General features: G+C 37.0%; 3 protein-coding genes across 7 annotated transcripts in view; 1 reads left to right on the top strand and 2 right to left on the bottom strand.

The window, feature by feature from the left end:
- Positions 1-10,838, bottom strand: part of LOC146489358 (tRNA (32-2'-O)-methyltransferase regulator THADA-like) — a 38,377-nt gene extending 27,539 nt beyond the window's left edge. For both annotated transcript variants that reach the window (XM_085108387.1, XM_085108394.1), the window contains exons 1-9: positions 10,696-10,838; positions 8,259-8,356; positions 7,720-7,856; positions 7,242-7,329; positions 5,955-6,021; positions 5,513-5,545; positions 3,301-3,349; positions 2,516-2,799; positions 1,154-1,245 (exon numbers count right to left, since the gene is read on the bottom strand). In XM_085108387.1, the coding sequence (XP_084964513.1) occupies positions 1,154-1,245; positions 2,516-2,799; positions 3,301-3,349; positions 5,513-5,545; positions 5,955-6,021; positions 7,242-7,329; positions 7,720-7,856; positions 8,259-8,356; positions 10,696-10,765 (918 nt within the window). In that variant the 5' untranslated portion in view covers positions 10,766-10,838. The remainder of the gene's footprint in view (positions 1-1,153; positions 1,246-2,515; positions 2,800-3,300; positions 3,350-5,512; positions 5,546-5,954; positions 6,022-7,241; positions 7,330-7,719; positions 7,857-8,258; positions 8,357-10,695) is intronic.
- Positions 10,839-11,046: 208 nt separating this feature from the next.
- On the top strand, positions 11,047-11,616 carry LOC146489357 (transmembrane protein 229B-like). Its single transcript, XM_085110591.1, has one exon. The coding sequence runs from the start codon at positions 11,047-11,049 to the stop codon at positions 11,614-11,616; it is 570 nt and encodes a 189-aa protein (XP_084966717.1).
- A 4,429-nt stretch (positions 11,617-16,045) lies between these two features.
- On the bottom strand, positions 16,046-26,336 carry LOC146489356 (synaptotagmin-16-like). 4 transcript variants are annotated; one of them, XM_085108331.1, is made up of 5 exons: positions 26,226-26,328; positions 23,784-23,878; positions 21,629-22,413; positions 19,944-20,148; positions 16,046-16,823 (listed from the first exon to the last, which is right to left on the bottom strand). In XM_085108331.1, the coding sequence occupies exons 2-5, from the start codon at positions 23,797-23,799 to the stop codon at positions 16,504-16,506; spliced, it is 1,326 nt and encodes a 441-aa protein (XP_084964457.1). In that variant the 5' UTR covers positions 23,800-23,878; positions 26,226-26,328; the 3' UTR covers positions 16,046-16,503. The 4 variants fall into 4 exon arrangements, with proteins under 4 accessions (XP_084964457.1, XP_084964472.1, XP_084964464.1 ...); XM_085108338.1 differs by lacking the exon at positions 16,046-16,823 and adding an exon at positions 17,721-18,877 and having other exon boundaries at positions 26,226-26,336; XM_085108346.1 differs by lacking the exons at positions 23,784-23,878; positions 26,226-26,328 and adding an exon at positions 22,503-22,645.
- Positions 26,337-27,824: the final 1,488 nt, after the last annotated feature.

Genomic DNA, 27,824 nt, shown 5'->3' with positions numbered 1-27,824 from the left:
TTAAGCTTCTCTTTGGATGAATTTTGATATCATTCTAAGACAAGCCACGGGCAAGCTTTTTCTTATCTATTGTCACTTGTGCAAAATTGCACATTAAAATAACTAAAAAACTAATCTGCTTAGCCAAATCAACCATCTGGAATGTCAATGTTCTCACTTTTGAATTAATTAAGATCCTTAATGAATATCACAACAAAATATAGCTGATCAGAAAAATAACCAACTTGGATTATGTTGTCATTTTACATTAATTTGAAAGGTTTCCTACAAAAGAGGCATAAATCACTTTTTTGGCCAAAATATCCAAAAACGCTCCAAATTTGCCCAGCTTTAGCATGCACTGTGCACCCAGTGAGCAGAGCCTAACGCCAAAATTGAGCAAGCAAAAGAAAGGCTCTGCTAGCAGGGTGGCACTGCGGATTTTGCGTGTAAATGTGGATCCATATTTGCTTTTTTACCTAATTAAGGCAGAATTTCAAAGGTTTGATAACAAGAAAACTTCCACTTTTTTTAAAGTAGAGGCAAAATTCCTGGCACATGTAAATTAGCCTTGGTACAAAAAATTTTTAAAACCTTGTAAGATATAGCACACAAATTAATTAAAATCCACAGTGCACCAGGCTAACACTGGGAAAGTTTGAAGACAGTGCTCTTCTGACTTTTTGGTCAACAAAGTTAAATTTACACGTAACTATGCCTCTTCTACACCTTCAAGTACAATTTTTATATCCATTAACAAAATGAAAATATAAACTTCATAAAACCACTTAGCAACATTACCACTTACAACAACTAAAGCCACTGTAAAACTCAAAAATCTACGTTAATCTGTGTTATTGTGGACATTGCGTTATTTTTTGGAAATATCCAGCATAATTATACATACTGGTCACCCCAACTCCCCATGGGCAGAATGAAAATTCCAGGGGGGTGGGGGATCTCAAAGGCCACAAATGAAAGTAGGGAGGTCTTGGGAGGGGGTATGGATATCTTCTAGTACGAACTAAATATCAGTTTAGAAGAAAAACTTGGTATGGTAGCACCCTTTAGATTACCTTAGTTTGCTCTAATGGCATTATAAAGTTATTTTATGTTATGTTATTTTTTTCTAATTTGCAAACTACATTTAACTTCATAAATTAATGTCACTCACTGTAGGCACAAAGGCCTCTGCAGGACACATAATTTTGATGACAACAAGGATGGCCATTCCCGCTGTGATCCGGCAGTCGAGAAAAAACTGATCTTGAGGTTGAAAGTATAGTAAAATTATTGATAGCAGTATTTAAATATGAAATACTATGCAGAATGCTTTTGTATCCTTTAGCCAACTGAAGAAAAACTTGGTAAATGAAAATACCCTGAGCTGTATTTTAGAATTTCCCACTGTCAGTGAATACAAATGTACACTGTTTGATTTGATAATAAAGCCTTAGCTCCTATGATCACCTTGCTTCTGTTCAATAAACTTTGGGAAAAGAAACCTGTGACTTTTGATCAACAGTGTATCCAAAACTTTAAGGCCTGGCTAAACTAGGAAACATTTTTGCAGAGGCTGGCAAAATAATGTTTCCCAGTTTAGCTGCATGGGAAACATATGTTAAGGAAACAAATTTTGCTGCTCGGAAACAAGAAAAAGTTTTTGCCTCAGGTCGAAAACATTTTTGCTTCCAGGACATAAATTTTGCTTCCAAAACATATGTTTTCCAGCTTTAGCCACCATGCAAGCAATGTTGTCTAGTTTCGAGTTCTGCTTATTAAAAATGTTTCCTGGCAACAAAGTCAGTTTATTATTATGCGCATGCATGACCCTTTGTTTTCTGAAACAATGTTTCCTTGTTTAGCCACCGGGGCAGCAAAACATTTTGTTTGCTTCCTGCTAATTTAATTATGATAAGCTTTAAAGAGCTTATACTGCTCTCTTGTCATATCTAACTTGGAATAATACTGTTGTGCTGTTTTCTGTTGTTTGGTTGCCCTTCACTAACAGAAACATGGAGAAGTTGGAGAGGATTCAATGCAGTGCAACAATGTATATTTGAAGGTCTGACATGATTCCTATGATGTTATTGTAGGTTGAAGAAACTAAACCTGTTATCTCATGGACAATTAGGAGGTTCCTTTAACGATGGTTATATAAATGCTGACTTTTCGCCATACACCTGTATCTAGACTTGTTCTGTGATGAAAACTAGTAAATATTAAATGCTATTCACTTTGATGCTCAAATGTTAAATCATAACAAAAAGGATATGCCAACACCAAATTCATTAATTAAATACAGTTTTTTCCCATAGGTTCATCAATAGCTGGAATATATTTTACCTTTAGACATTGAATCTGCTTGAAGCATAAACATTTTTACAATGTAAATCTCAAGTTGTGAGCTTTTTAAATGAATGATTGATGAAGTGATTTCTCGTGAATCAGAAAGCACTTTTTTATTAAATCAAAGGTGATTTGTGTTTATTATTAAATTGTAATTAAAAGTAAATAAATAAATGAGACTACATACCATCAAACATCACTGCACAAAGGTTGAGCAGCATTTCCTTCATGAGATCCTTCCATGGTTCCACAGCTTTGTGAGCAGCTAAGTGACTGGAAGATTTGTTTTTACACTCATTTTGAACAGCAATATTTTGTGTTTGGTCGTATGTGTATGACAAGGTCAGCTGGTCCATCTTGTTGGACAGATTTTGTTGACTGATTAATTTTTGAAGAAAAGCAATCATTGTCTTGATCGTAACTAAACAGTCCCACATACAAGACGTCTGAAGAGTAGGGGATGACTCAGCTCTAAAACAAAGGTAATAATTAGATAATTATCACACTTATTGCAAAGGCTGCTTGCTGATAACTGTAGTGAAACTGCAGTTCACACATAAAATGTCTCTTTATAAGTGTTCTATATCAGACTATGATAATAATACTTTGTTCTTTCATGTTTTAACTTAGTGATGTTTTGTTAAATTTGCCAAGTTTAGTTATAATGTAGCGTGATCCTAGTATTTGCACCCAAAACCACACATTAGTTCAGCTGGCATAATGTATTTGCTGGTGTCAGGTTACTGTATGTTACTTTTTAATAGAATCTTGGAGTTTTGATGACAACAAGCCTCAAATCTATTTGAGACTCTTCTCTGTAAAGTACTTCTCCACTTTCTGTATCAGCTTGGTTTAAATAACTGGAGTGAGCCTTAGTTAGTAGCTATCATTTTCATGTTGATTTGAGTGTCTGTCACTACAAGAGGTGTTCTTCATTATGCTGAATGAACAAAAAATAATGAGCCCACACACCTTGCAGTTTTCCATTGCTTAGTTAAACACCTGCCAAGAAATTCCACCACTGAAAGACAAATTTTAATTTTAATTATTAAAATAATTGTCCAATTGGGTTATTGGAATTAAGTGCAAATTAAATCACAGATGGCCCAAGCTCAAGCTGTGAGCGGTGATCATCTTGCGTAATAGCGGTCACGGCGCAAATATAAGAGTTTGTATGGGAATATTTACGAGCGGTTTTAGAAGGTACAAATATTCTAAATAAAAATGACATACCTTGCTTCTAAGGTGTATTGCCTATTGTCTGTTTGTTATTTTGTGCTGATTTGAGACCATTTTAGCGAGTTATCACTTCCTAGGTTTCCCACTCCTAAGAGAAAGACAAGGCGTCACAGTCCGTTTCGGGAGGCCCCTTCCGAGAAGCAAAAAATCCCAACTCAACATGGTCTAGCAGCCACAAATCCAACGCGGAATCCCAGCACAAATGTCCTAGTTTCATTTCAGTTTCATAGCAATGCAATCCGGGCCCTGCACCCGACGCCAAGCAGCAGTTTAGTTTCAATAATCCCAGATCTCAATAGTGTAAAGGCCCATGTACACATTCACCACTACACACGGGTGCCCTTGGGTCAAATCGACAGGAGGCCATTGTCTCGACCGCTCATTCAACTGATTCAAATTCACGCCTGTCGATTTGACCCGAGAGCACCCGGGGTTCAAAACAAAAATTGAGTTTCAATGGTCGTGTGTCGTGGCAAATGTGTACATGGGCCTTTACACTGTTGAGATCTGAGATTATTGAAACTAAACTGCCGCTTTGCGTCAGGTGCAGGTCCAGGATTGCATTGCTATTTAACTGAAATGAAACTAGGACATTTGTGCTGGGATTTTGCGTTGGATTTGTGGCTGCTCGATCATTTTGAGTTGGGATTTTTCGCTTCTCGGAAGGGGCCTCCCGAAACAGACTGCGACGCCTTGTCTCTCTCTTAGGAGTGGGAAACCTAGGAAGTGATAACTCCCTAAAATGGCCTCAAAATAACAAACAGACAATAGGCAATACACCTTAGAAGCAAGGTATGTCATTTTTATTTAGAATATTTGTACCTCCTAAAACAACCGATCGAAAATTTTCCCATACAAACTCTTATATTTGCGCCATGACCGCTATTACGCAAGATGATCACCGCTCACAGCTTGAGCTTGGGCCGCCTGTGATTAAATTTTGTCTAATCCTCCTCAAATATATCACCTTTTTGTTGCTATATTTTGTGAAATTAATTTAATATTAACAAATTATGGAGGAAAATTTATAACTGCAGCCACATTAAGTAAATTTTAAAACATGTACATTTTAATTAAGTGGTACACAAGAAAACATGCAAGCTGCTTTTTAGTGCCCTATTAATCTTTAGGAACAAAATAATTCATTTGGATGAGCGTGCATCTTCATTCTCAAATGACCTCCATATTGTACTTGAATTTGTTATTGCAAATATTGATTCATTTGATATGAAAAAGAGCATTTAACACACCCTGCTACATTTTTCCAAACTCAGCAGACTGCAAAGTATATGGATTAATTATTTAAACCTTAAACATTGTCACCACTGCCATCATCAAAGGTCACTATGCCCTATGTCCAATAGGCTGGAAATATAGACTAGCTAGGCCTCTCTTCTCAGGGTCTTTTGAAAGCTTTGTACGTTGAGTTCAGGCTACAAATGCATCCAGCTCCAGGGAGCTTTTGGATGGCCCTGCTTCATTTTTCCTTTCTATTAAAGTCATCCCCTACTGGTCACATGCATCATCCACTGCCATCTCTATCTCAATAGGAATCCCAAATTCAACACACTTTTGAATTGAACTAACAATAACACTGGACCAAAGTTTGATATTCGCAAATTTTCTACATAGGAATTAATTTTTATGAATGAAATAAATCCAGTTTTAACGCTCTCTCCTCGCCACTTGCAAGTTTAAATTTACTGGTAAACTTAGAGACTTGCCACATGCAAATAATTCAATAATGCCACCTCCCCATCTCCCAGACCATGCTTATATACAGTGTACTTTACCTACAATTTCTAGAGAATGTCTTTAATAGCAAATGTTCCATGAATGTACACCTCAGCATTAATGGTTGATGCTATTTTAACATGAACATTTTATATGAACTAAGTTAATGCAAGCCTATAAATACTAAGTTAAACATAAAAATGTTTATTACCAAAATGTCCATTGCAAAGAAGCACATCTGATCCTAAACAAAACCAAAAGAAGGCAGAAATTTACCAAAATAATATTTTAATAACTGATACCATAGGATCACAAAAATTGTAGAGTCCATTTTACAGAGTTTACAGAGTCCATTAATTATGTGAAGTCTTTGTGACTCCACCCAATACAAAATTTTTATAGTTTTGTATTTTCTCAAAACTAGATATTGAACACATTACAAAGCCATAAAACTGCTTCAAAATCAAACTTACAATAATATTCATGTAGTTTCCTAATTTCACTGGCATTAATTTTGTTATGTCCCTTGGCTGCTACTACTGACAGTGTATAGGTCTGTAATTTCGCACATTGTCATTATTATAATTTCCAAATGGTTATTAATAATACACAGAATACAAGACATTCTTCAGTATTAATATTATTGTACTTACCAAGTGTAAAATACTGCAACATATCAGATATCATGTCTACCTCATGTCTAAGAGATTCATCTTTTCCCTACAATTTTATAAAAGAGCATCATTCTTCATTTTCAAGCATTTCAGTGTACATTTCAGTTTTCTGGTTTAACCAAGAAAACCTAATTGGCTTAATGTTTTTTTTTTTTTTTTTAGAATTGGTTGCTGCTAAACTCTCATTTTCTAAATTTTCCATTTTTTATCAGTAAAATCTTAATGTCATTCAGAAAATTCTAATCACTTTTTCATGAACTGCCTATTTAAACAGCTAAAATCTATTTGTATTCACTTAAATGATCTATTCTCAGAAATCTGAAGATTGAAAGTAACACATTTTGAGCGACCAGATTTTGCAGATATTGCATGCGTGACTACAGGGTACATTACTTTGTGCCAATAATTTGTTGCTATGGTAATGACATTGCACACGGTAAGTTAATGTTTCAATAATGTTACAATTATTGTAAAATATCAGATACATGTACAAAGCATCATTTCAACTTTTCAAAGAATGGAATTCTCAGTGAATATTAAAAGTTGTGCTTTTTTGCATCAAGCCTGATTAAATTGTTCTTTGAATAACAAACATCTTTGATCTATGTCATGTTAAGAACTGAACTCTTGTCCTGTCATTCACCTTATGCCTACAATGAAACATAATATTTATGAGTATAATTTTTGATATTAGGACAAAGGATCAAGTGAGAACAATAGACCAGATTTTATGGCTGAATTGTTAGCCGATCTACAGTGCAAAAATTTCATGACATTTAATTTAATTACTGAACACTGATTTCCCAAGAAACCAACAATTTTATTTCAATGCTTAAGTCATATTCATGAGTGAAAACAGTCTTGAGCATGATGAGTTTACACATTTGAAACAATTACCCCACTTCTTTCTTTCTTTCTTTTCACAAAAAAAATTTCTAACTGTTCTGTAACTATTAAGGTGGAGACAGCCTGTCTAACATAAATTAATTAATTAATTAATTAATCAATTAATATGCGCTGTGACATCCAAAACAGGCTGATTGACAAAATGCCAAAACCATGAACTTGTGCATCAACATAACATTAGCAGAGTCTATATTTTGCACTATCGTATAAAGATGCGACAGCGAGTTACTAACAGTAGTAATAGCATGCTGATTATGGACTGAATTAAGACTTAGTTATTATCTTCAAATGTAAGGAGCACATAAAAATAAGTCTAGCCTATTGTAGTTTTTGGACTAATGCCATCTCCATCACTCTTACCAGATTTATGATGTCCTTTGAAATCTTGTTTAGGACCACAGTACATAAAACATCAGAAGACCAGCATTTAGGCAGACTGTCAAAGATACTGTACCAAAAGAAGATAATTACTGAATACATCATTTCTGACTCATTTATTCACCAGGCTTGGAAATATTCCATCACATTTATTCCATTGCGCGTATGCCACACATGACATTCCAATCCTAGCAGTATGCAGGACGTTTGTCCCATGAACCTAGTTTGATGGCCTTAGCTCCCACGAGTCTCCTGTAGCTCAGTGGTAGAGCATCCAAACTAGTAATCCGAAGGTCTTAGGTTTGACTCACGATAGGAGCACTGAGATTTTTTTTCCGAGTATTCCCGTGTCACTTACTGAATGACACTTCATTCTCAAGACTGGTTCAACTGTAAATGTATAATAGCTTCATCCCATACTAATGGTTAAGGCTCTTACGGTTTATGTTACTTAAAATACCTTGCCACAATTCTCCTGGAAGGATTTTTTATGTCACATGCCACAAACATTTCAGCCAGAAAGGTCAGACATTTGTATAAGTCACTGGATGGTATTCCTTGACTGCTGTAGTCTGTAGCTTGAAGAAGGATTCCAGCCTAAATATACAGTACACCATGAGAAGTTACCTTACAGGAGACTTCCACAAAGTAACAATAAATTTAGACTCTGCAAAAAAGGCAGCTACATCTATATAGGCATTTAAATTCTTTGGTTAAACATTTTTTTTTTCAAGGAAACTGCTAATTTTGTTTGAATCCATTACCTTCATTATCAATGTCTATTCATTTATTAAATATGTTTTTGACAACTTACCGCACTTCGCTATTTAATAAATAAGAACATTATTTTCTTCTTCACAAGAAAATACCCAATACCTTCCATTTTTGGACATTTTTTTCACTGCACTTCAAAGGACTGGTGCCAGTAAACTAATGGTTTTACCACTGGTCAAATAATTAAGCATAATTAATTTTACACTTTAGAATCACCATTAATACCTTTTTTAGCAAGGTGCATTGCTTGACACTGTGATCCTCTTTCAAACATTGGGAAAAAAGTACTGACACCTCAACCAAATCTCCTGATTCAGACATTCCTGGCAACAAGTAGAAAAAACAAACATAAATCATGAACCTAGTGCTATGTTAATGTATGTAGAAAGCAAATAAACTCATCATTAGTGAAAGATTGAAGTAAACAAATAGATCTCAATCCCCTCCTTATATAACCCAAAGTTTTTTACTTCTGGGAAATATTACAGTTTGTTACAAGTAGTTTGTTTTTTCACCTGCAAATACAAAATTGCCAGCAAGATTATGAATCACTGCTAAAGATCATCACATTTTATTGTTTTCAACCACAATCGCCAAAATTTTGATCATGGGTTTCAAGGCTACAAATTTTGACAATCTAGTAACCGGCCATTTTGACTAGAAACCCAAAACCCAGGGGGAGGATACTCAGTTTTCTTAGTGACAACAGGGTGTAAATGAGTCAAATTGCTAGACTCCAAAAAGTCCAAAAGTCTAGAACATACTGCTGTAACCCATGAGAGGTCTTTTTTTTTTTACATAAAAATAAGAACCCTGGATTTTGCTTTTAGTCAAACTAAAAAAAAAGTCCTTACCATAATCCTTAACCTCCAAAAAAATCACTTCAAATTTTTAAAACCCCAAAAAAGTCCTCAGACCACTAAATTCAAACCAAAGATAGGCCTTAAAGTTTGCACCTACCCGTACCCAGTCACTGATATACCTAATCATTTTAGTAAGAATTTAATCAACAAACCTTACCGAAGGCAGCCATTATCACGACTTAAAAACCTCATTTTGGTCTGTATATTTGGGCTGTTATATCATCACTTACTGGGCTCATTTTGGTAGGTAGAGAGGAAGAGACAAAAAATGTCCATTATCCCAATAATAAATTTGAATGGCCTTGTTCAGTACAAAAGGTCTTATTTCAGTCGGTAGACAGAAACATTCAAAAACAGCCATTATTCCATCACCTAACAACCTTGTTTGGTTGATATATAACAAGACTCAAAACCAGCTGCTATCCCATGACTTTTAAAATAGCCTCCCATGCAGACATTCTTAGGGGTTCGTCACGTGTTCCTGCCCATGCTGCATGACAAACCCCGTAGAACATCTGCATGGGAGGCTAATAACATAACAGCATTGTTTCTGAGCCAACCATTACCCTATGACTTTCCATCCTAGTTTCAGTCAGAATACAGAGAGATTACAAAATGGTAAATATCCCATGACTTGATCAGCAGAGGTATTTTGCAGAATGTCCAATGCCAAAATAATATAAGTACAGTGGAACCGCGATTTTAAGATCATTGATCTAACAATATTCCCGATTTAACGATTAACATTCTGTGTTCCGGCAAAAGTTATTAATAAATCAGGAGTTCATTTACAACGATATCCCGATTTAACGATATGATTTTGCCCTTGCCATATCGTATAATTAAGGTTCCACTGTAGTCCTATGATGTGAAATGTCTGCCATAACAACAACACAAGGCTAACTGAAGGGGTGCACGGAATAAGGCCCTAAGTGATTTTTGATGGACGTTCAAATTCTCCTTTTGTTTCACAAGTGAACACAAGGCAATTTGGCAGAAGAATGAAGCAATTCATCAGAAGTCACTTAGGGCTTTTTTCCAGGCACCTCTTCAACTGTCTGTTTAATCCATACTTAACCCTCGACAGTATAGAGAAGTGCTTAGGCCTAAATAATATCATTCATTGCTATCGTAAAATACTAGAATTTAGCTTTCTGCAAAATAACCCGGCTGCCTTGACTTGGTTGCCATTTTTGAGACTTTAACAACAGAAACAGGGTTCTAAAGTCAAAAGATAGTGACTGCTGGTGGTTTGGTAGAAAGAAAGATCACAGGACTACAAGCAGTTGCAAAAAGGATGACACACCCTTAGCATTTTTTCTATTTCCTTCAAATAACGCACTCTCGAAGGCCAATGAACAATGTAATACACTTCAAGTCCCCCATCCCTCACCCTCCCCTCTCTCCCTTTCAATGTTGAGGATTGCTTGGTTGAACGTCATTGCGAATTTGGTTCAACATTGATAAGGGGGGTGGGGGGTGGGAGAGGGGACAAACAAGTGATACAATAGTGAGTGTCTAAAAAGTACCCAACAACAGTGTCTCAATTCTTTTTGCAATAATTGCTTGTACATGTAGCTTCTATAGACAGCGACCTGAAATGACTGATTTCCAAAACATGCAGTCAGCTTGATTTTCAATCACAATTGTTTCACGCGGATTTTCCTTTGTGTATTTTAACACAGCTCTAGAAGGCAAAACCCTGCATGAAGTGGTCAATTGTTGAAGAAACCGATAAATGCATGTACGTTGATCTCATAAATCTCACTATGAAAGTGTAGTCAATTACTCATACTTACTTTGAAGCTCCAGTCTGCTAGTTTCACTGACTAACAGTTCCTGTCTGAAAGCTTTCTTTTGTTTTTTCATGCTAAGCTAACTCACTAAAAACAAAATATGAAGTTGTTTGAGGCAACCTCTTCCACGCTGCTTACGGCACAACACATGGTAGTATACATGAAGTAGGTAAGACAACTGCCAACTGAGCCTGCGTTGCAGCCATTTTGGAGATGAGCCGGCTTCCCCGGCATCCGGCTTCTACGGATTACTCGGCGTGTAAACAATCGATCGGGAACAAGGCAGGTACTACATCGTCCTTCGTCATTTTATTCTTCAACTAAATCATTTGATTTGCCGACCGAATGAATACCATGAATATGTGCGAAGCCTTTAACGGCGATGCCCCTTGTACCGAAAGTGGAGGAAGATCGGTGAAAGAGACAAACGAAGTAAAGAAATCCGTTGTCGGTAAAAGTTACCTTCCACTGGCTTCACGTCTGTTTTTGTACGGCTTGTGTGGCCTCTTTGTCGAAGTCATGTTCACTGCTACGTGGTATTTCGTCGACTCTGTGAAGTATCGTCATGGTTGGAAGCTTCATGGCTGTACGTCTGTCTGGTCGTTCCCCATTTATGCCGTCTCCTCCTTTGTTGTTGAGCGAATGTTCCTGTTCATGAATGGCAGAGTTGCATTTTTGGTGCGTGGCTTAGTATACGTCATGTGGACATATCTCTGGGAATTTGTTACCGGGCTTGTATTGCGGCAGTTCAACGCGTGTCCTTGGGATTACAGAGGATATACTCATTTTAATATTATGGGGCTAGTCACTCTAGATTATGCTCCTTTGTGGTTTGTTGGTACTTTGCTGCTGGAAACTGTTGTTATTCAAAGTGCTTTACAGCTACAGTATACAACAACAGACGGCCATAAAAAGGCAAATTAAGCATTTTAAACCACAGAGCACTTTTAATGATATCCCTGTATAATAACAAAATAGTGTTGGCCTTACATAATATTGCAATTATTGCACATGTGTATGTATGTTCACAAGCGGTTTCGCAAAACTCTTCTAAAAGAAAGCACGGTAATTGGCCAAAAAAACTCTCAAAAAGGGTAATGCGGTTAGCACTAAACTTTATCAAAAAAATCCCCAAGAAACATCTCGCACACACGAGAATAGTACGCGTGGATACGTCAAAAAGAACAAATTTAAAGAATTTCCCATCACAGTTCCCAAGGTAACTTCTATGGGTTAATAAGAACCCAAAGTCACTCAACCAATCATGAGAAAGTGAAATGTACCAAAAACTAAATAAGGTACCCGCTACTGCATTTCAAGCTCGACAACAATCACCACATGGCTCACTGTTTCCACCAGTGGTCCAAAACCCTATCGTTCAGGGGTCGCTGAAACCAATTTTGTGGTCGCGTAAATACCCAACTAGTCAGCGTGTTCTTAAATATAAAACGAAAAAATGCAAGCTCTGAAAAAAGTGTATTTGTTGTAGACGTCAACATTCTCTTTTTGAAATAAAATCCTGTTAAATTACTAAATCTATTTGAGGTGGAGGTTGTAATAAAAGCAGCAGAATTACCGAAAACACTTCATGATTCATGTCATTCATGTTTACATTAATTTTATCAGCGTTTCTCGTCAAATTTGGCTAAAGATTTACCGTTCCCCTTGGGCAATTTATTAGCATGTAACCGCAAGCATAAAATCGATCAAAACCCAGACTGAATCCAACCCAAGCTATTTTCCTAAGGGGAGCTTTGGGGAAGAGGTCTAGTGTAACCGCACCAAATGTATGTAAATTTCAGTAAAACTTTGTTTTCAAAAATTCAGTAGGAAACATTCTTACAACATAATTATTGAAATACATCATTTGTTACAATATTTATATTTGATAAAGGTTTCCTTTGGTGTTGTATGTTAAAGTAATGATAAGGGTTATTTAATAATCGGTAAGGAAAATACAAATGGAATGAATGTTTATTGAATTATTATTTAAATCAGATACAGATTTCATCTGGTGTAATTAACTTTTCTTTCTATTTACTTGACTACAATAATTTTTGTCACCAAGGTGGTCAATTAACGTAATTATTTTGAGTTAGAGGCATTCATTTCACCACAAGTAATGTAAAGAAAATTATTGGTGTTCATGTTGTATCCAATAGACCTCTTTTGATACAATTTATTAAAATTCAGACTTGGCTACAAGGCTAAGGGAAATGAAACAATGTATTAAAATTGTAGCTTAGCTATGAGGCTTAGGGTATTTAAGTAAAAGAAATTAATGATTCATCTCTGAGCTTCAATGAAATTTATATCAAAATTGGTCTATGTATAAATATTTTTCTTGTGGCTTGAATTTGTAGATTGGATACAACACCACAAGTTATTCTGTATTAACATCAGGGATAGCTACCACAATATACAAAAGAACCGTAATAAAATGTGCACTGACTCATGGAGAGCATTGTTTCTATAACCGTAGTGACAGTAATGCACCTGGTTTCTCCACTGGGGTTGTTGGGGGGGGGGGGAGGGAGGAGGAAATCAGGGATATATCCATGCCGTTTGACTATTAAAAACACTTCCTCTCTGGCTTGGTAATTTGACAGTTTTGTGTTGCCCAGGGTTGGAAAAAGATTGTGCTCACTTGCACATTTGGTACATAAAAAATTTCATGTATTATGTAATATATCAAACAGGAGACAGTGTTTCATCACTTATCAAATTTTTAAGTTGAAAATAGTGAGCAGCACGTCTGCGAACTCTTACAGATGTAAAACTATTAATTTTCTCCTAACATAAAAGACTAAACTAAATTTTACATTACTTAAAACCGTACCTACGAGAGCGGATTTACATGTAGAAAACAGGCGAAAAGTTGTGCAAGGTGCGACATATTTTGGCGCCCAAAAAAAGCGACTTTCACATGCAAGAGTTTTCTCTTATTATTGCTGCTATTTTACGAAAAGAAACTTTTTGAATATTGCACTATTCATTTAAATATAGGAGTTCAAACCCAGTCATCACAACGGTGATGGTCGAGACACTTGTGTCAACCAGCGCTGCCGAACGCAGTTTTAGCGGCATGAAGAGACTGAAAACCCCTGTTCGAAGCACTATGAGTGAGGAGAGGCTGTCCTCTTTGGCAATACTCCACATCACACAAGGACAAGAATGTGGATATTGACAATCTAGTTTCCGAATTTTCCAGTCGTAAAGGGAGACGTCTCGCCCTTTTCCCGTAGCCACATTTACAGTTTTTAATACACAAGTCCGATATACACTTATATCAGTAGTACCAAAGGCTAACAAATAAAGTTACTGAATGTTAAGCGTTTTTTCATGCTTTGATTTATGAAACTTCTCCCTGGAAAAAATGGGAAATGGCATTTCCGAGGCCCTTAAAGTAAAAATTTTCTGGGGGAGCATGCCCCCACACCCCCCTAGAGGCTCGCGCCTTCGGAGCTCTGAGCTCGTTTCACTACGCCATCCTATGCGAACCTAAACGGAAAAGGTACCGTACATACTGAGTAAATTGTATGCTACTGATACAACAGAGTGAACCATTTTCGCAACTGCCTAAGTTGCGTAGTAACTGCGAGGATCTTTCTTCTATTTGATCTTTCATCTGCAGTTCAAAATATATGTTTCATATATTTACATTTATTTATTCATCCTTCACGGGTATATCACGAACTCACAATATGACGAGCTCCAAGTTGGCTTGATAGCTCAGTTGGTAGAGCACTGCACCGGCATCGCAGAGGTCATGGATTCGAATCCCGTTCAAGCCTGAATTTTTTTCAGGCTTTCTTTTCGCTTAAGTTGCGTAGTAACTGCGAGAATCTTTCTTCTATTTGATCTTTCCTTAGAGTTCCTTTGGACTGAGAAATAGCCCCCATTCCCCCCTCCCCCCCCCCCCCCCCCCCGCCGGAATAATGATCCCAAGAAGGGTTACAACCATTTCATGGCGGGGTAATCCATTCAGGCCAGAATCAATGACAGATGCCGATTTTTACAGTTTAACGGCTTTTACCAAACAGATCAAAAAGGCACTCATGGCCGATATACGTGGTACTTTCCCCTAAGACAAAGAAATCAAATAAATAAAAATGAGGCGCGGAAAGATTTTGTGAGATTCAGATAAAACTAATTTAAGTACATAGCCTGAGTGCGGTTTAGAGTCGCAGAATCCTGCAGTAATTTGACTTTTCAAGCGTTTTAACAAATTATCAAAAATTATGTAAGGTGTCAACTGGGTAACTGAAAAAAAAAAAAAACAGAAACTCGTTTTGAGGATGTCACTCAAAGCCTCTCTTCACCGCTTACAGATTTTACTTCTCTCTAACGATTAGTTTCTGATATTTTTTCGGCTCAGTATTATCCTTACCGGCTACTACAATTGCTATCCAAGTAGCTCTTTACTTTCCTCACACCTTCGCGTGGTTTGGCGAAACGTGGTTTGGTGAATAACGTTTCAGGTTTTGGGAGTGCCATCTCAGTTTCTCCTTGCTCCCACTGTATCAAAAGCATTGTGCCCTTGGCCTCTCCTTGATGCATCATTCGCAGAAAATGACTCAGCCATCCCTGTTTTTCCTCATCACAAGTTATGTTATTGATAACGGTACGTGGAGAAATTTCCCTTTTATTCTCACGCAGGCTATTTTAAGCATGTGTCTGAGGCAGCTTCCTTCAAACCACGTATCGACTCACAATCTCGTTCCCTGATTCGCCAAGTCTGTAACGCATATGCTAAATGTTTCATGTTAGAGAATACTGACTTGTTTTATGTACTTTTTCTAATACTTTCTCAGTCAAATACCTATTCACTGGAATCTCAAATTCACTTTGATTCATGAATACGTCCGAGAGTTGAGAATTATGACTTTGCAATCTATTTTGGGATTTCAGTGAAAAATACAGCGCAAAATCTTTTCGAAATTTAAAACGTCCTCTTCGTCAGTCTCTTCGGTCCTTTTGAAATAGAAATATTCAAATTCAGCCTGCCTGATAGGAGGCCCCGGGCACAAACAATAGAAATGAATGAACATGTCTGTTCGAATCCGTTTTATTCCTCTGAGCCTGGTCGTCAAGCTCACAGACCTTAGTTTTAACGTATTGAAAGGAGCCCATTGACTTCATTCTTGTCTAACACTCTCATAATTTCCATTTGTGTTCATCTTGCGGTGTTTCTTTGTATTGTTCTAAGGAAAAAATGTTTGTAAGGAAGTATTATGTTTTAGCAAGATGATTTAAGACCGTTTATTTGCGACAAAGGAACCATTTAAAACTGATTTAACAGCACCTAAAACCTCTTTACTTAGTAGTCTGCAGTATATTAATATACTGAGCATATTACTTTGCCTGTTTTATTCAGTTATAATTAAAAAGAAATACAGAAGTGTCTAGTATAAGACTTTTACAGCCCATACTAACAGTTTAAGACTGTGTGAGTTTACTGCTCACTCGCCTCATAACGACACAATTTTCACCAAAAACAAACAAACAGATAAATAGTAAAAAAAGGAATAATAATGATAATAATAACAATAACACCAACAGTCATGATCATGATCATCATCATAAAAAAAAAAAAAAAAACACAAAAAGCTTTTATAACGAACAGAACATTGTTAAGAACAAACGGAAGTCCACCTTGAACAAAAATTTCAAGCCTGTCTTTAAAAAAATGGAAATACTAAATTGAAAAATAAATATTACACTAAATAAGTCATTTCTTCGTATAAAATTAAATAACTTATTAATAAATAACAAAATACAGTGAGTTTTCCAATTTGAAGATATTATATTTTAATAATCCACGGCACTCAGTATATGCCATCTTTTCCTCGGTTGGCCTTTAGCTTCAATCATTTCTTTCCAATGAGCTTCTTCATCTTCGCCTGTGTTATCACGACCCATTGAGAACCAGCCAATGATCTCCTTCCGCCTCATTTTCTTGATGTTGACCACGGAAAACATGAGGCTTACACTCGGAAGTTCAAATTCAATAATTTGGAACACAAAGTTCTCGTTGTACTCTGGGTCACACATGCTTCGGCGTATCGATGTTTTGCTCTTAGAGAGTTGCTGTCCAATGGAATTAAACATCGCCACTTTCACATACGTATCTGAAAAACAGTTACCACAGTAGAAAGTTTGTGTTACTCAGGTTAAATGTGGTTCAGTTATATTGATTCGAAACCTACAAGTTAAGTCGCTTGATCACGTTGAGGTTCATTAATATAGAGGCTTGGAGGCTAAGGGCGTACCTCTGTTCGCATGAAGAGAAGGTTTTTATTTTGTGTGTGTGCGATTAGCTGCCTGGGGAAGGGCATTTTTTTGAAAGGCATTTTTGAGAGCTGTGATTTCACCATCCATTTATTTATATATTGTTTGTTTATGTTTATACGGATTGGGATGGAGCGGCGCTGTACGTGGGTCGTTTTTTACTTCTGAATCATGGCCCGCATAATAATCGAAAGGCGTCATTTCATATGATCCCTATTCATAAATTTCAATTGAGTAAGATTCTGCAAACACCAATGAAGACAGCGTGAATGGTAATGACCTTGACTTCAGTAGAGTTTTCGTCATATGAGCCGACCCACAGCCTCAATCAATACATTGAACAAGGCAGATAACGATTTACCTCTGGTTAGATTATGACCTTCTCGACGTTTTCACGAGGTTTTTTTTATGCTGAACCATCATCACGGGGTTTGACTATAAAAGTAGTTTGTTACCAGCCCTTTAAATGATGGTTATTGGTTAGTGGGCTGTAAACGAGAACAAAGGAGCACAGTGTTGTACATTTATTAAATTTACTGGTTTGAAACTAGACACGACTGAAAAGACGCTAATGGTGCATGCTTAACAGCTGAGCATCTCAGTCTTTCATTATAAGCAAATAACTTGGTGATTCACAGATTGCGTGCCATCGCGTGGTATCTTGGCTTGCAACAACAACCCTTCGAGAAAGGCTTCAAAAGCCACTTAGTGCCGGTATAAAAGGAAAACAGAAACTATAGATTATCAAAGAATACTTCAATTTTATTACACATCTAACACGGCGTTTCCAACTAGGTATACATTACAGCCAACCTTCAGTGAAAACCTGATATAACCGGTGGATAGCGCAACAGCTTAGATTAGTTTATTTTTGTTTACAAGTGATCTATACTGGAAAAAAGAGACGATTGCTGTCTTTGCTTCTAATTTAATAACCAAGGTTTCCGTGATATTTGCCTGCCAATGAACATGGCTTAATCTGATGTTCGTTATGCCGGTTTCCACTGTAATTACAGCAGTAATAAGCTAGCTGTCCTGAAGTATCTTTAGCTTAGGCTTTTCTGAGGCGTTGCTGAAAAAGGCTGGCTTGTCCGATCACAGAAATATAGGCGCGGTATGATTCAGTAGCTTGTAGAATCATTTAAACCCATGTAATCAAGAATATGATTTCGGGGCAATTTGGTAGGGAATGAATTTTTTTATTTTCACTAAATTACAATTTATGAACTGTCTTTTCAGACGGTTTCCAATGAGAATGAGTTGCCGCACACACGGGCAGCATGGCAGTAAAGATTTCTCACGATAAAGGTGTTTTTAGTCCTTTTTGTTTTAGCAAATTAACTTATAGGTAGAAAAAAAATAACCTCCTTCATTATTTTGCTTTTGAACAGAGTCTAGTATTGAAGATTATAGATCATTTTTGATGATTTTTTAATTAAAACCTTTATTGATGATTTAATACTAAGCTTAAATTACTATTTTAATCCATAAAAAAGTCCCTCTCAATTTAAATCTAACTTTATTTCAATTTCAGCAAAGTGTCATAAATACTTCAGTTTAATGTTCTGCTTTATAGATTATGCATCTGCTAAAGTGTGCCAGCGACTTATATTTTGTTCTTTTTCTTGAATCATGTCATTCCAGTGTCTGATCTCTTCTTGCCCGCTATAATTTTTTCCCAATGAAAACCAGCCAATCATCTCCTTTTTCTTCCTCGCCTTTGATATTGCAATAACAGCAATAGTCAAAGTGACCAGCTGCAGATCTTTCTCTGATATTTCATACATGAAACTCTCATTGTACTCTGGATCGGCCATGCTCTTCCTAATGGTAGTTTTACTTTTTGCAACTTGCTTGCCAGATGATGACAACAAAGTCACTTTCACGTATGAATCTGTTAGTGAATGAGAAATTGTGTCCGTTACGTATAAGATGGAGGTGCTTATGATTTATTATTTAATGAGGGTTTAATGTTTATAATTTGACCTTTAAATAACGCGATAGATGTACTTAAATCTTGAGCTTACTGCATAAGCTTAAAGCACGCACAACACAGGAATAAATTATATAATTTTTTTTTCAGTTTCATGTTTTTGTCAAGCTCTTGTTTTTTTCAGCCATGTTTTATTACGTTAAATTACATGTATCACTGAATCGCGAGTATTTTAAAGGAAGGTAGTTGCGTTACATTATTTAGAGGCGCATACTGATTCAGTTTGTATTGGGAACAGTAAAGTTAGTTACAAGAGTTTAGTTTATATTTTCTTAGTGTGTCAGATAGCAGCCGGACAGATGCTTCTCGCTCCATTTGGTTTCTACAGTGACGGTTTTTACATTGGCGTCTATTCCGGTCACTCTTCTTACGTCAGTGGTTTTAAGTCTTGTCGCCCACGCCAGTCATTGTATCTTGGGATCATATTTGCCACAAAAGAAAACCATCACTCGAGCAAAATAAATTCTGGATACTATCGACTGGAAGATAGCTTATAGTTTATTCCGACACTGTAGATGTCGTGATTAACGATGGCAATAAAAGCAAGTCATGTTTTCGAAGGTTGAATCCGAATACAGCTGTAACAAGCATTTTCGTCCATTTGACGCGCGCGCAATTCCATTTACTATGAGGTTTCGTGCAGATGGTACAGTGTCAAATGGCGGGTAGGCAGACCGCGTTTGTTTGAAAAGTGGTCTTTTATACAAACAATGCCTCTTTCACAGACCACGCATAAAGAAAGATAATACTTTGCTTCTCTTCCTTGAGGAACCCCCTTGTATGTTTTGTACGCTTACCACGACTGAGCATGAAAAAAATAATAATAAGTATAAAGCTAAGCCGCTGTTCAATTTTAAGTAAGAGGCACTAGTTACGGTTTGCTTGTTAGTTTGTTTTCAAGTGATGTAAAGAAAGATTAGGTAAATTTTAGTAGGTAACAGTAAAATACGTTAAATAAAGTTTATACCTGGCGCACGTTGCATTGAAACATTTCTCAGGTTGCTTGCCTTTAGTACTTCCACCGTTAATCTTCCTGTGAGAGATTGGTAGCAGAGCGATACCAGCAGTTCAGGCGCCCCGCTCTGGGCCATTGCGAGTGATGACACTGAACCATATGATCCATAACTTTTGACGCTTCCAGTGTCGGACAAATCGTACATAGAGTCAGAGGCCTGCAATAAAGACAGACAATAAACAACATCAACATTGCTGAGCGAAATGGATCATGAGATGTTTTCATTAACTCAAACCAGCTGCATTGCAGATCGAAATTAATGGTGTTATCGCTAGACATAAGATAACAAAAAAACTGGTAGTTATTGGGTAGATGTAATTAGAGTTGTACTTTGTATTACATGTGAGGTAATAATTTCTATTGTTTGTGAGGTAATGCTTTATATTATATAAGGTAATACTTTTCTATTGTAAGTAAGGTAATGTTTTGTATTATATAAGGTAACACTTTCTATTGTAAGTGAGGTAATACTTTCTATTGTGAGTGGGAAGTTGTGGTGCATAAACCCCCTCTATACAAAAAAGCCAAAACAGAACAAAAACCAAATCCCCTTCAGAACTGAACCTGGGTGTATGTTCGCTAGCTAAGATTAATTTTAAATTCATGATGTCTTTGTTAAGTATGAGATCAGGTGTAAACTCTTTTTAACCCCATGGGTTTTCGTTAACGAACCTCCACATTTTTCTAATCCCTGTTCCTTGCATTAATGTTGTAAATTAGTTGACTAAAACTTGGGTTCATACAACTTCATGAGGGTCTCTGGCTGGGAAGCAAAATATTGTGCAAGTCAACCGTTCGTTAATCCAGTTTAATTTAGTAGGAGACATGATCAGTCACTATTTTTTAAAAACTTCCATCGCAGTAGCAAATGTCATAACATGAGAATGAATGAAAACTGAAGATGCTTCCAATCTATGTTTTGCGCTTTGTATAATGCCATTAAGATTTGAACACAGTGCACAAAATAAAATCGTCGGACAATCTGAAAAATAGCTGTTTTCCTAAGAGATTATAAAGTGTTTTATGTTGTCTTATCGAAAGATCATCATTTCGCTGAACAGTTGAACGCAGCGCGCGACGTTTGAAGAATCGAGTGCTTTTGAGTCTTTTGTAGCAGACGTCATATTTCACCAACAATGGACAATGGATGTTTAAAATAAACCACCTTGTCATTGGTTCCACCTGATTGAATCCCTTGGATTTGCATACAGTTTGCTTCGATCTTCAGTATTTGTGTGATTTTACAATAATGCTTAGAAGCGCTTCTTTAAATTATGCTGACCACAATATAAGTTTTGCTACTGACAAAATAAAGAAATAAACAGCGGGCAACGGCAAAAACTGCCAGGTCTAAGTGTCGAATCGCCGAATAAGTCTCAACAAATAGATATTACATTAAAGCGATTACTGAATCTACCAGATAAAATCTCTCCATCGGAGAATGATGAACCCATTTATTCCTCGGCCACTGCGTAGCTTATGTTTCAGACCCTTGGGCAAGTAACCAGTGACGAAAAAAATATTTTTTGGTCGGTTAAAATAAAGAGTCCTTTTCAAGAAATTCACTTTAAAAAAGCGCAAACGATACAAGTAAACAAATTGCAAATGTTTTCATACATTTAAAATTTTCTACTTACGCTAAGGGCATTTCTTGGAGTGAGAGTTCGCCACAATGCTTCTCCGTCACCTTCCAGGTCAAATTCTGTCAGACTGATAGTCATTTCACCTAGCAATTTATCCCGAGTCAGTTTCTCGTGACCATACAATCTAAACCTCAGTCCACTTTCATGCAAATCGCTTTGAGGAACTCGACTGAATGTAAACGTTTCGTGAAAGTTAGGGTTTGTTGATGGTTTTGCTTTTGTTTTAAAACGTTGCTTCTTTGCCGGGAGCAGTACAACGCGAACTTGGACACTGGCTGCACCTCCTCTGTGCTTTGTCGGTACATCCTCGGCGCGGAGTACAGTTACCGCTAATTTTTCTGCTGTCGGGGCATAGCTTGCTGACACTTGCAGTCTCCCCGCAGTTGAGAGAAATTCCTCTTGGCCGATGTCAATTGCCGCTTCCCCATAAGCAGACAGAGCGCGCCTTGCGCCAGCAGGACTATATTCCCCGTCCGAGTATTTGCCATAACCGTACACCGAAGCGCTATCACCCAAAGCAAGCTCACCATCCGACTTGCTCCCACTTGTATTAAAGCTACTTCTTCGGCTTGTTGCTTTCGAAGATGGCCCAACGTAATCATCATCTGTTTCGGTGCCATACGCTTCGCCGAGTTCCGCGTAACCACCTTTCTCCTCCGGTGAATCGGCCGGTGGCTCGGTTTTAAAAAACATTCCAGCCTTCAAGCACTGGTATAAAACCAGTAAGAGAAGGCAACAGCCGCCAATGACCGCCATAAACACGATGGCTGGGGTTGGCACTGAAACAAGAACATGAAAGAGACAATTAATGAAACAGTCTTGAACTAAACGTACACGCAGTTATAAGGAAACATTCGACGGCACATACATCCCATGTTGGCCTTCGAAAAGCGGCCGAGGAATAGAGAAAAACTGGGTTAAGGTTTCGACATGTTGCTAAAATGTTACGCCCCGCGACAGAAGATTGGGAAACGCTGTCATTAGGTTCTTTGATCAAAGGTTATGAATTATTTATTTTGAAGCGTGTGATCACAAGAATCAAAACAAGGCCAGGTGGTTACAGAGAATTCAAGTCAAATGAGAATATATGCTTCCACTGCAAGTCAGCGGATTTTTAAAATAAAAGGAATCGGCTTTCGATTTCTTCAAACGCTTTAAAAACTTTTAATCTTACAGTATTCATATTTTTGTCTTTTTTCTAAGAACCTTTTTGTCAGTCGTCGATAACAACGTTACCTTCAAGGTTTTTATTGGTTCAAACATCACTTAGCCACCTCTTGCGCTCAATTTTTGGTTAACTAATACTAATTGGTTTCAATTCTATTCGTGAATTTTCATTGATGGAACAAAAGAAGAAAAACTTTTCTGAAATTAAATGACGATTTCCATATTCTCGAGGAAAGCTTCACCAAACCACAGTTTTAAGGTCACGTGATGTCAAGACGAACTTTAATCTATTGGACCAGCTCTCGCCCCCGCTTTCCTTCCTCCTCTTCCTCTGTTTTTTCAATATTTGCTTCAGTAGCACAATGTCAAAATTTTAAAGCCGTAAGAGGGACTGTCTTCATTCAAAAGATATTCAGCTTGCTTGAATGAGCACCTCGCATCAACAAAACGCAGAGATTTATTTGTATGCACGAAAATATTTTTTCTCGTATGTTGCTGAGAAAGGAACAGAGTGGTGACTAAATTGAGGTTTTTATTCATTTTGGCTACTTACAAGGCAGGTTTGGGAATAATCGACAATACACGGCTTCCAAACGACTGAAATTTGTTTGATTTGCCTTATCCGCAGACTTTTTACCAGTTGTATTTAACGAGAAGTAACTTCCAGGTTTCAACATCATACAACTCATGGAAAAATGTTTGCGAACAAGTTAAACTTGGTTCGGCATCCTGAATAAACAGCTCAGCTACAGAACCGCGTCATGAGTGAGGCAGCCCGTTTATCTCTCCCACCATACTCATCAATAGCACTACCGTATGAAACTGAATAGGTTGACCCATGAAGAGATTTGCCCGCTATGCGTAACACAGCTGAGGGTACAGTGAGCCCTGTTCACAGTTATTGGTTTGGGAATTTAGTTAAGTGCCCTTATATGTTATCTTCCTTTAATGTGTAAGCAGATTGAATTGAATTAAACCTTACCTCCGGGAAGAACCATTTGGAATTGTTTTTGTCATGTAGTTTCCAGATTAAAGCTATTTAATGTGGTAGCTATGCCGAACCACTTGTTCTCAAATCTGTGGAGAAATACATTTGTGCGAGTTAAAATTGGTCGAATGTGCTTAATGGTGTCACCGAATGAGGTCTCAGTTGTTAACAGTCAACTGACTAATAACACTAGTGAAGGGAACTTTTACCATCAAAAGTCCAGGATCTAAATTGTAAATGAATAATACCCAGATCCTCCTAAAGCCATTCAGTTTAATTTTGCAGTAAGAACAATTAGCGGCACGCATGAGTGAGTCAGCACGCAAGCATTGCCACAGAACTTCTTTTATTCTATTAAGACGTGCAAATATCCAATTATAAGAGACGTGTGTATCATTTTGGAAAGTCATAAACCCGTTTAGCGTGCCTTGCTTGACAACCTTCAACTGCTTTGCGTGCGTTAAAGAAGTATAATGCAAATTCCATTATCTCACGAAATGTAATTGTCATGAATGGAGTGATTATGGTGTTTAATACTGTGCAGTGTTGCATGACTGGAGTGGCATGACCATTTAGGGCGGAGTTCCAGTCTCTCGTGCACACAACATGCCCCTGCATTGCTGTAAAAACACCTGACAATGTTATAGCGTTTAACACTGAAACCCATTCCTTCCTAATTTATTGTATTTCCACCTTCGAATAATTACTCCCTTTGAATAATCATATTTAAAATATTCGCATTCTCAAATGATCACTCCCTCCCTTGTCGGTCCTAATCTCACTAGTTCACATGACTTCTTTATAGTAAAAGACACGTTTCTGTGTGACTTAAAACAACCCCCTGCACTTCTAGCCGATATGCTGACCTTTGCTGGTATCTGTGTTACTCGTCAGTGGAGTTCCCATAGTTCTCTCATGAATAAATCCGATATTTTGTTGTTCCTTCTCCTTAGCTACTTTTAGAGAGCCTCATAGAAAGGGAACCTTGAAATTCCATATCCCCTCCCCGCCGAACAATCACTCCCTTTTCGATTGGAGAAAAAGACTAATCGCCCAGAATTGATCGGTTTAATTCTTCCTTGGCGTCCTTACAGGATTTCTGGGAATTTCTCTGTATAGGATGAAAGCGACCTCAAGATAACAGAAAATGATATCGCATGATTTCCTTTGTCAGAATTCAGCATTCTGCTAAAGGCAAAACGTTTTCCTGGTCTGGTTATATTAATTAAAAAAAATCCTGGGAACAATAACAGCTAGCTACATGACAATATAAGAGGTCATTCACCAGAAACTTCAGCAATGTAACTTCTTCCCCACAGATATTGTGTTTATTAATCTTTTGTTTTTAATTTTTGTTCTGTTATGGCCTTGTTATCCCTTCTGGTGGAGGATAATTTGTCAATTTATGCAAACTCTTTCGCGATTTTCTGATTCCGGTGATAGACAATGAAATACAGCGTTTTTGAGCAAACAGTGATGTAAAAATTTTCTGACTAATTTTTGTCAGCCAAACTGAAACATGTTTGTATAACAGAGCGGTATGTTTAAGGCTTATCATAAAAATGCATTTATCCAACTGGTTTATGAGATACCATGTGGCGAACAACTGTTGTTAAAAATTATCCAATCAGAAAGTGATTTAATTTGATTTCCAATGTCGCCGATTTCTTTAGCAGTGAAAACACTTCGTTTTGAAAATGAACTGAATAGCTTCCCAAGGAAACTCCTTGAATTGGTTTCCTCAATGTTGTTATTTTTCCTAGTTAATAAAACAATACAGTATTTTTGTTTCTATAAAGAAGAGATTCTTTTTCCAATAAATACTTTATAACCACATATTGTTAGTTTCTTTGTTACAAGTGAAATCGAAATGTTCGACTTTCTTGCACCATTACTCAACGATAGACCTCAAACGATTCTTCAAATTATATTAAATGTTTAGACAAAAGAAAAGAATCCGATTGAACCGTATGTTCCGGCGATAACCAAAACCGGGCCATTTCATTTCCATTAAACTTATAATGCTGAAGTAGCTTACGGTCTTCATTTGTACGGAAAAAATAGATATGGCTTGGTAGAATTACGACGCTAGCTGGTCCAGTTTTCGAAAATAAATGATGAAAGTCAAAGGAAAGAGAGAAAAAAGCGAACCGAATATTTTTATATCAAATAAATTCTTAATTAGTTGTGTCGTGCAACAGAATTTTTCAGCGCTTAGCATAAACAGTAAATCTTGGTCTTTACAAGGAATGAATTCTCAAAGCTTTCGTAAAACGTTTTAACGTAGAAAACGAAACCTTCCCGAAGATTTATGAGTGTTTTTTTTTTTTTTTGTAGGATGAGGAGGGTGGGACATTCCAGTTTGACGCAGAGCAACGCTTTAACATACATGCTACAACAAAAACAACATCAGCAAGCACAGAAATGTTGAATTACCTGATAGTTCAAAGATTGTCGCCGGCCTTTTATAAGCAGAGCCCTCATCTTCAAATCCAAAGCTGGCTTCGTTGGAAATGGAACAGACATCTGTATTGTGATTTAATCTTTTGTTGTTTCTGTGATAAATAACAAATTGCTAAAGTTTGAAGTCCACCAATAGCGAGAGACTTTGGTTTGCTTGGCCTGAATTTTGAATATTAATCATGCTAACACAACCTGCGACAAACGAGTGGGCGAATTCATACAGAAAAAGATATTGATGAAACCTCTCAGTTGAAAAACATCGTTCAGATATCACAAGAATGGGTGCCTGGTCCAATGTGACTGCGTGCAAATTCTCGTACTCTGGTAGACTCGTTCATCTGGTTTGAAGACCAATCGAATATTAACATCTAAAAAAAGTATCTACGAGGACGGCCCTGAAACTCTGCCATTTCATAATGAAGTTTGAAAGCCATTGAGAATACGCATTTTCACTTATTTCAGTCATAACTTACATGGTATTTCATAACTGGTTAATCGAACTGTTTCTACCCAATTATTCGTTTATAAGAAATAACGTCTGTCATACTCGGTTCATCTCAAATATGCCCATAGCTTGTAAATGAATCGATTGTAATGTGTAAGTTCCAGATGTCGTTAATTGTCAGCACTGCGCGCGTACTTGAGATAAACTTAATTAAACCGAAACTAGTTCGATCTTTTATTTCCTTTTTCTTAAGACTGAAGCAAGAAGACATTCTCTGCCAGTGGAAGTTCCTCTACCGGAAAAGCTGATCAGCGCTCCACCACAAACCTCCTCTTCTCTCCTCAGTTCCCACCATTTAGTGCTGGTGTTATAAAAATACTTTTGTAAAGTTTAAAAAATTTAACATCACATTAATACACTAAGTGAAAGCCAACAAAAAATCTAGACATGGTACATCGCGCGCGGGGGCTGATAATTCATGGCATACCACTCACTCACCCAAAAACTTTTTGTAGGGCAAGTCCACATGGTGAGGTCATTCTGTCCTTGTTTTTGGGGTGTCATGCCTCGAATTTTCGATGGCCTCCGAAAGGTTTTCGCCGAAAGATTTTTCACTAGCAAGCTAACCAGCTTCAGTCTTCCCTAAAGTCTTTCCATTTTATTATTCAGTCCACGAAAATATTTGCTGGTGAGGTTTCTTTCATGTAAAATAAGCAAAGTAACTCGCACTTTGGTCTGTGTTTGTAGAAAAATGGTATCTTCTATACACGGGACTATATGAAAAGAACATTTTCGTATTGCTTTTGTTTAAGCTGCTGAAACTATCTACATGATTACTGAGCTGAAAACTAACTTTCGCTAAGTTTCTTTTGCAAATCTTTCGCTCTATGCTTCGGTTTGTTGTATCAAAGTGTACATTTTTTATCGACAACAAATTAAGACGTATCTATGAAGATGAGCTGTCCGTAACATTCTTGTTCCAAAAAACAGTAACAAAGATCAAAACAAAATTTATCTCCAAAACTGTTGAGATTTTGTATGATTAGTATAATTCTCTAATCATGATCTCTTGAATTTTTAATTGAATTTACTAGGAAAATTGTGCCTAGAAATGTACCATGGAATCA

This window comes from Pavona decussata, unplaced genomic scaffold (genome assembly GCF_977016875.1).
Source record: "Pavona decussata unplaced genomic scaffold, jaPavDecu1.1 SCAFFOLD_6, whole genome shotgun sequence".
In the NCBI taxonomy this organism is placed as follows: Eukaryota; Metazoa; Cnidaria; class Anthozoa; order Scleractinia; family Agariciidae; genus Pavona; species Pavona decussata.
This window is presented reverse-complemented; position numbering and strand designations above follow the sequence as displayed.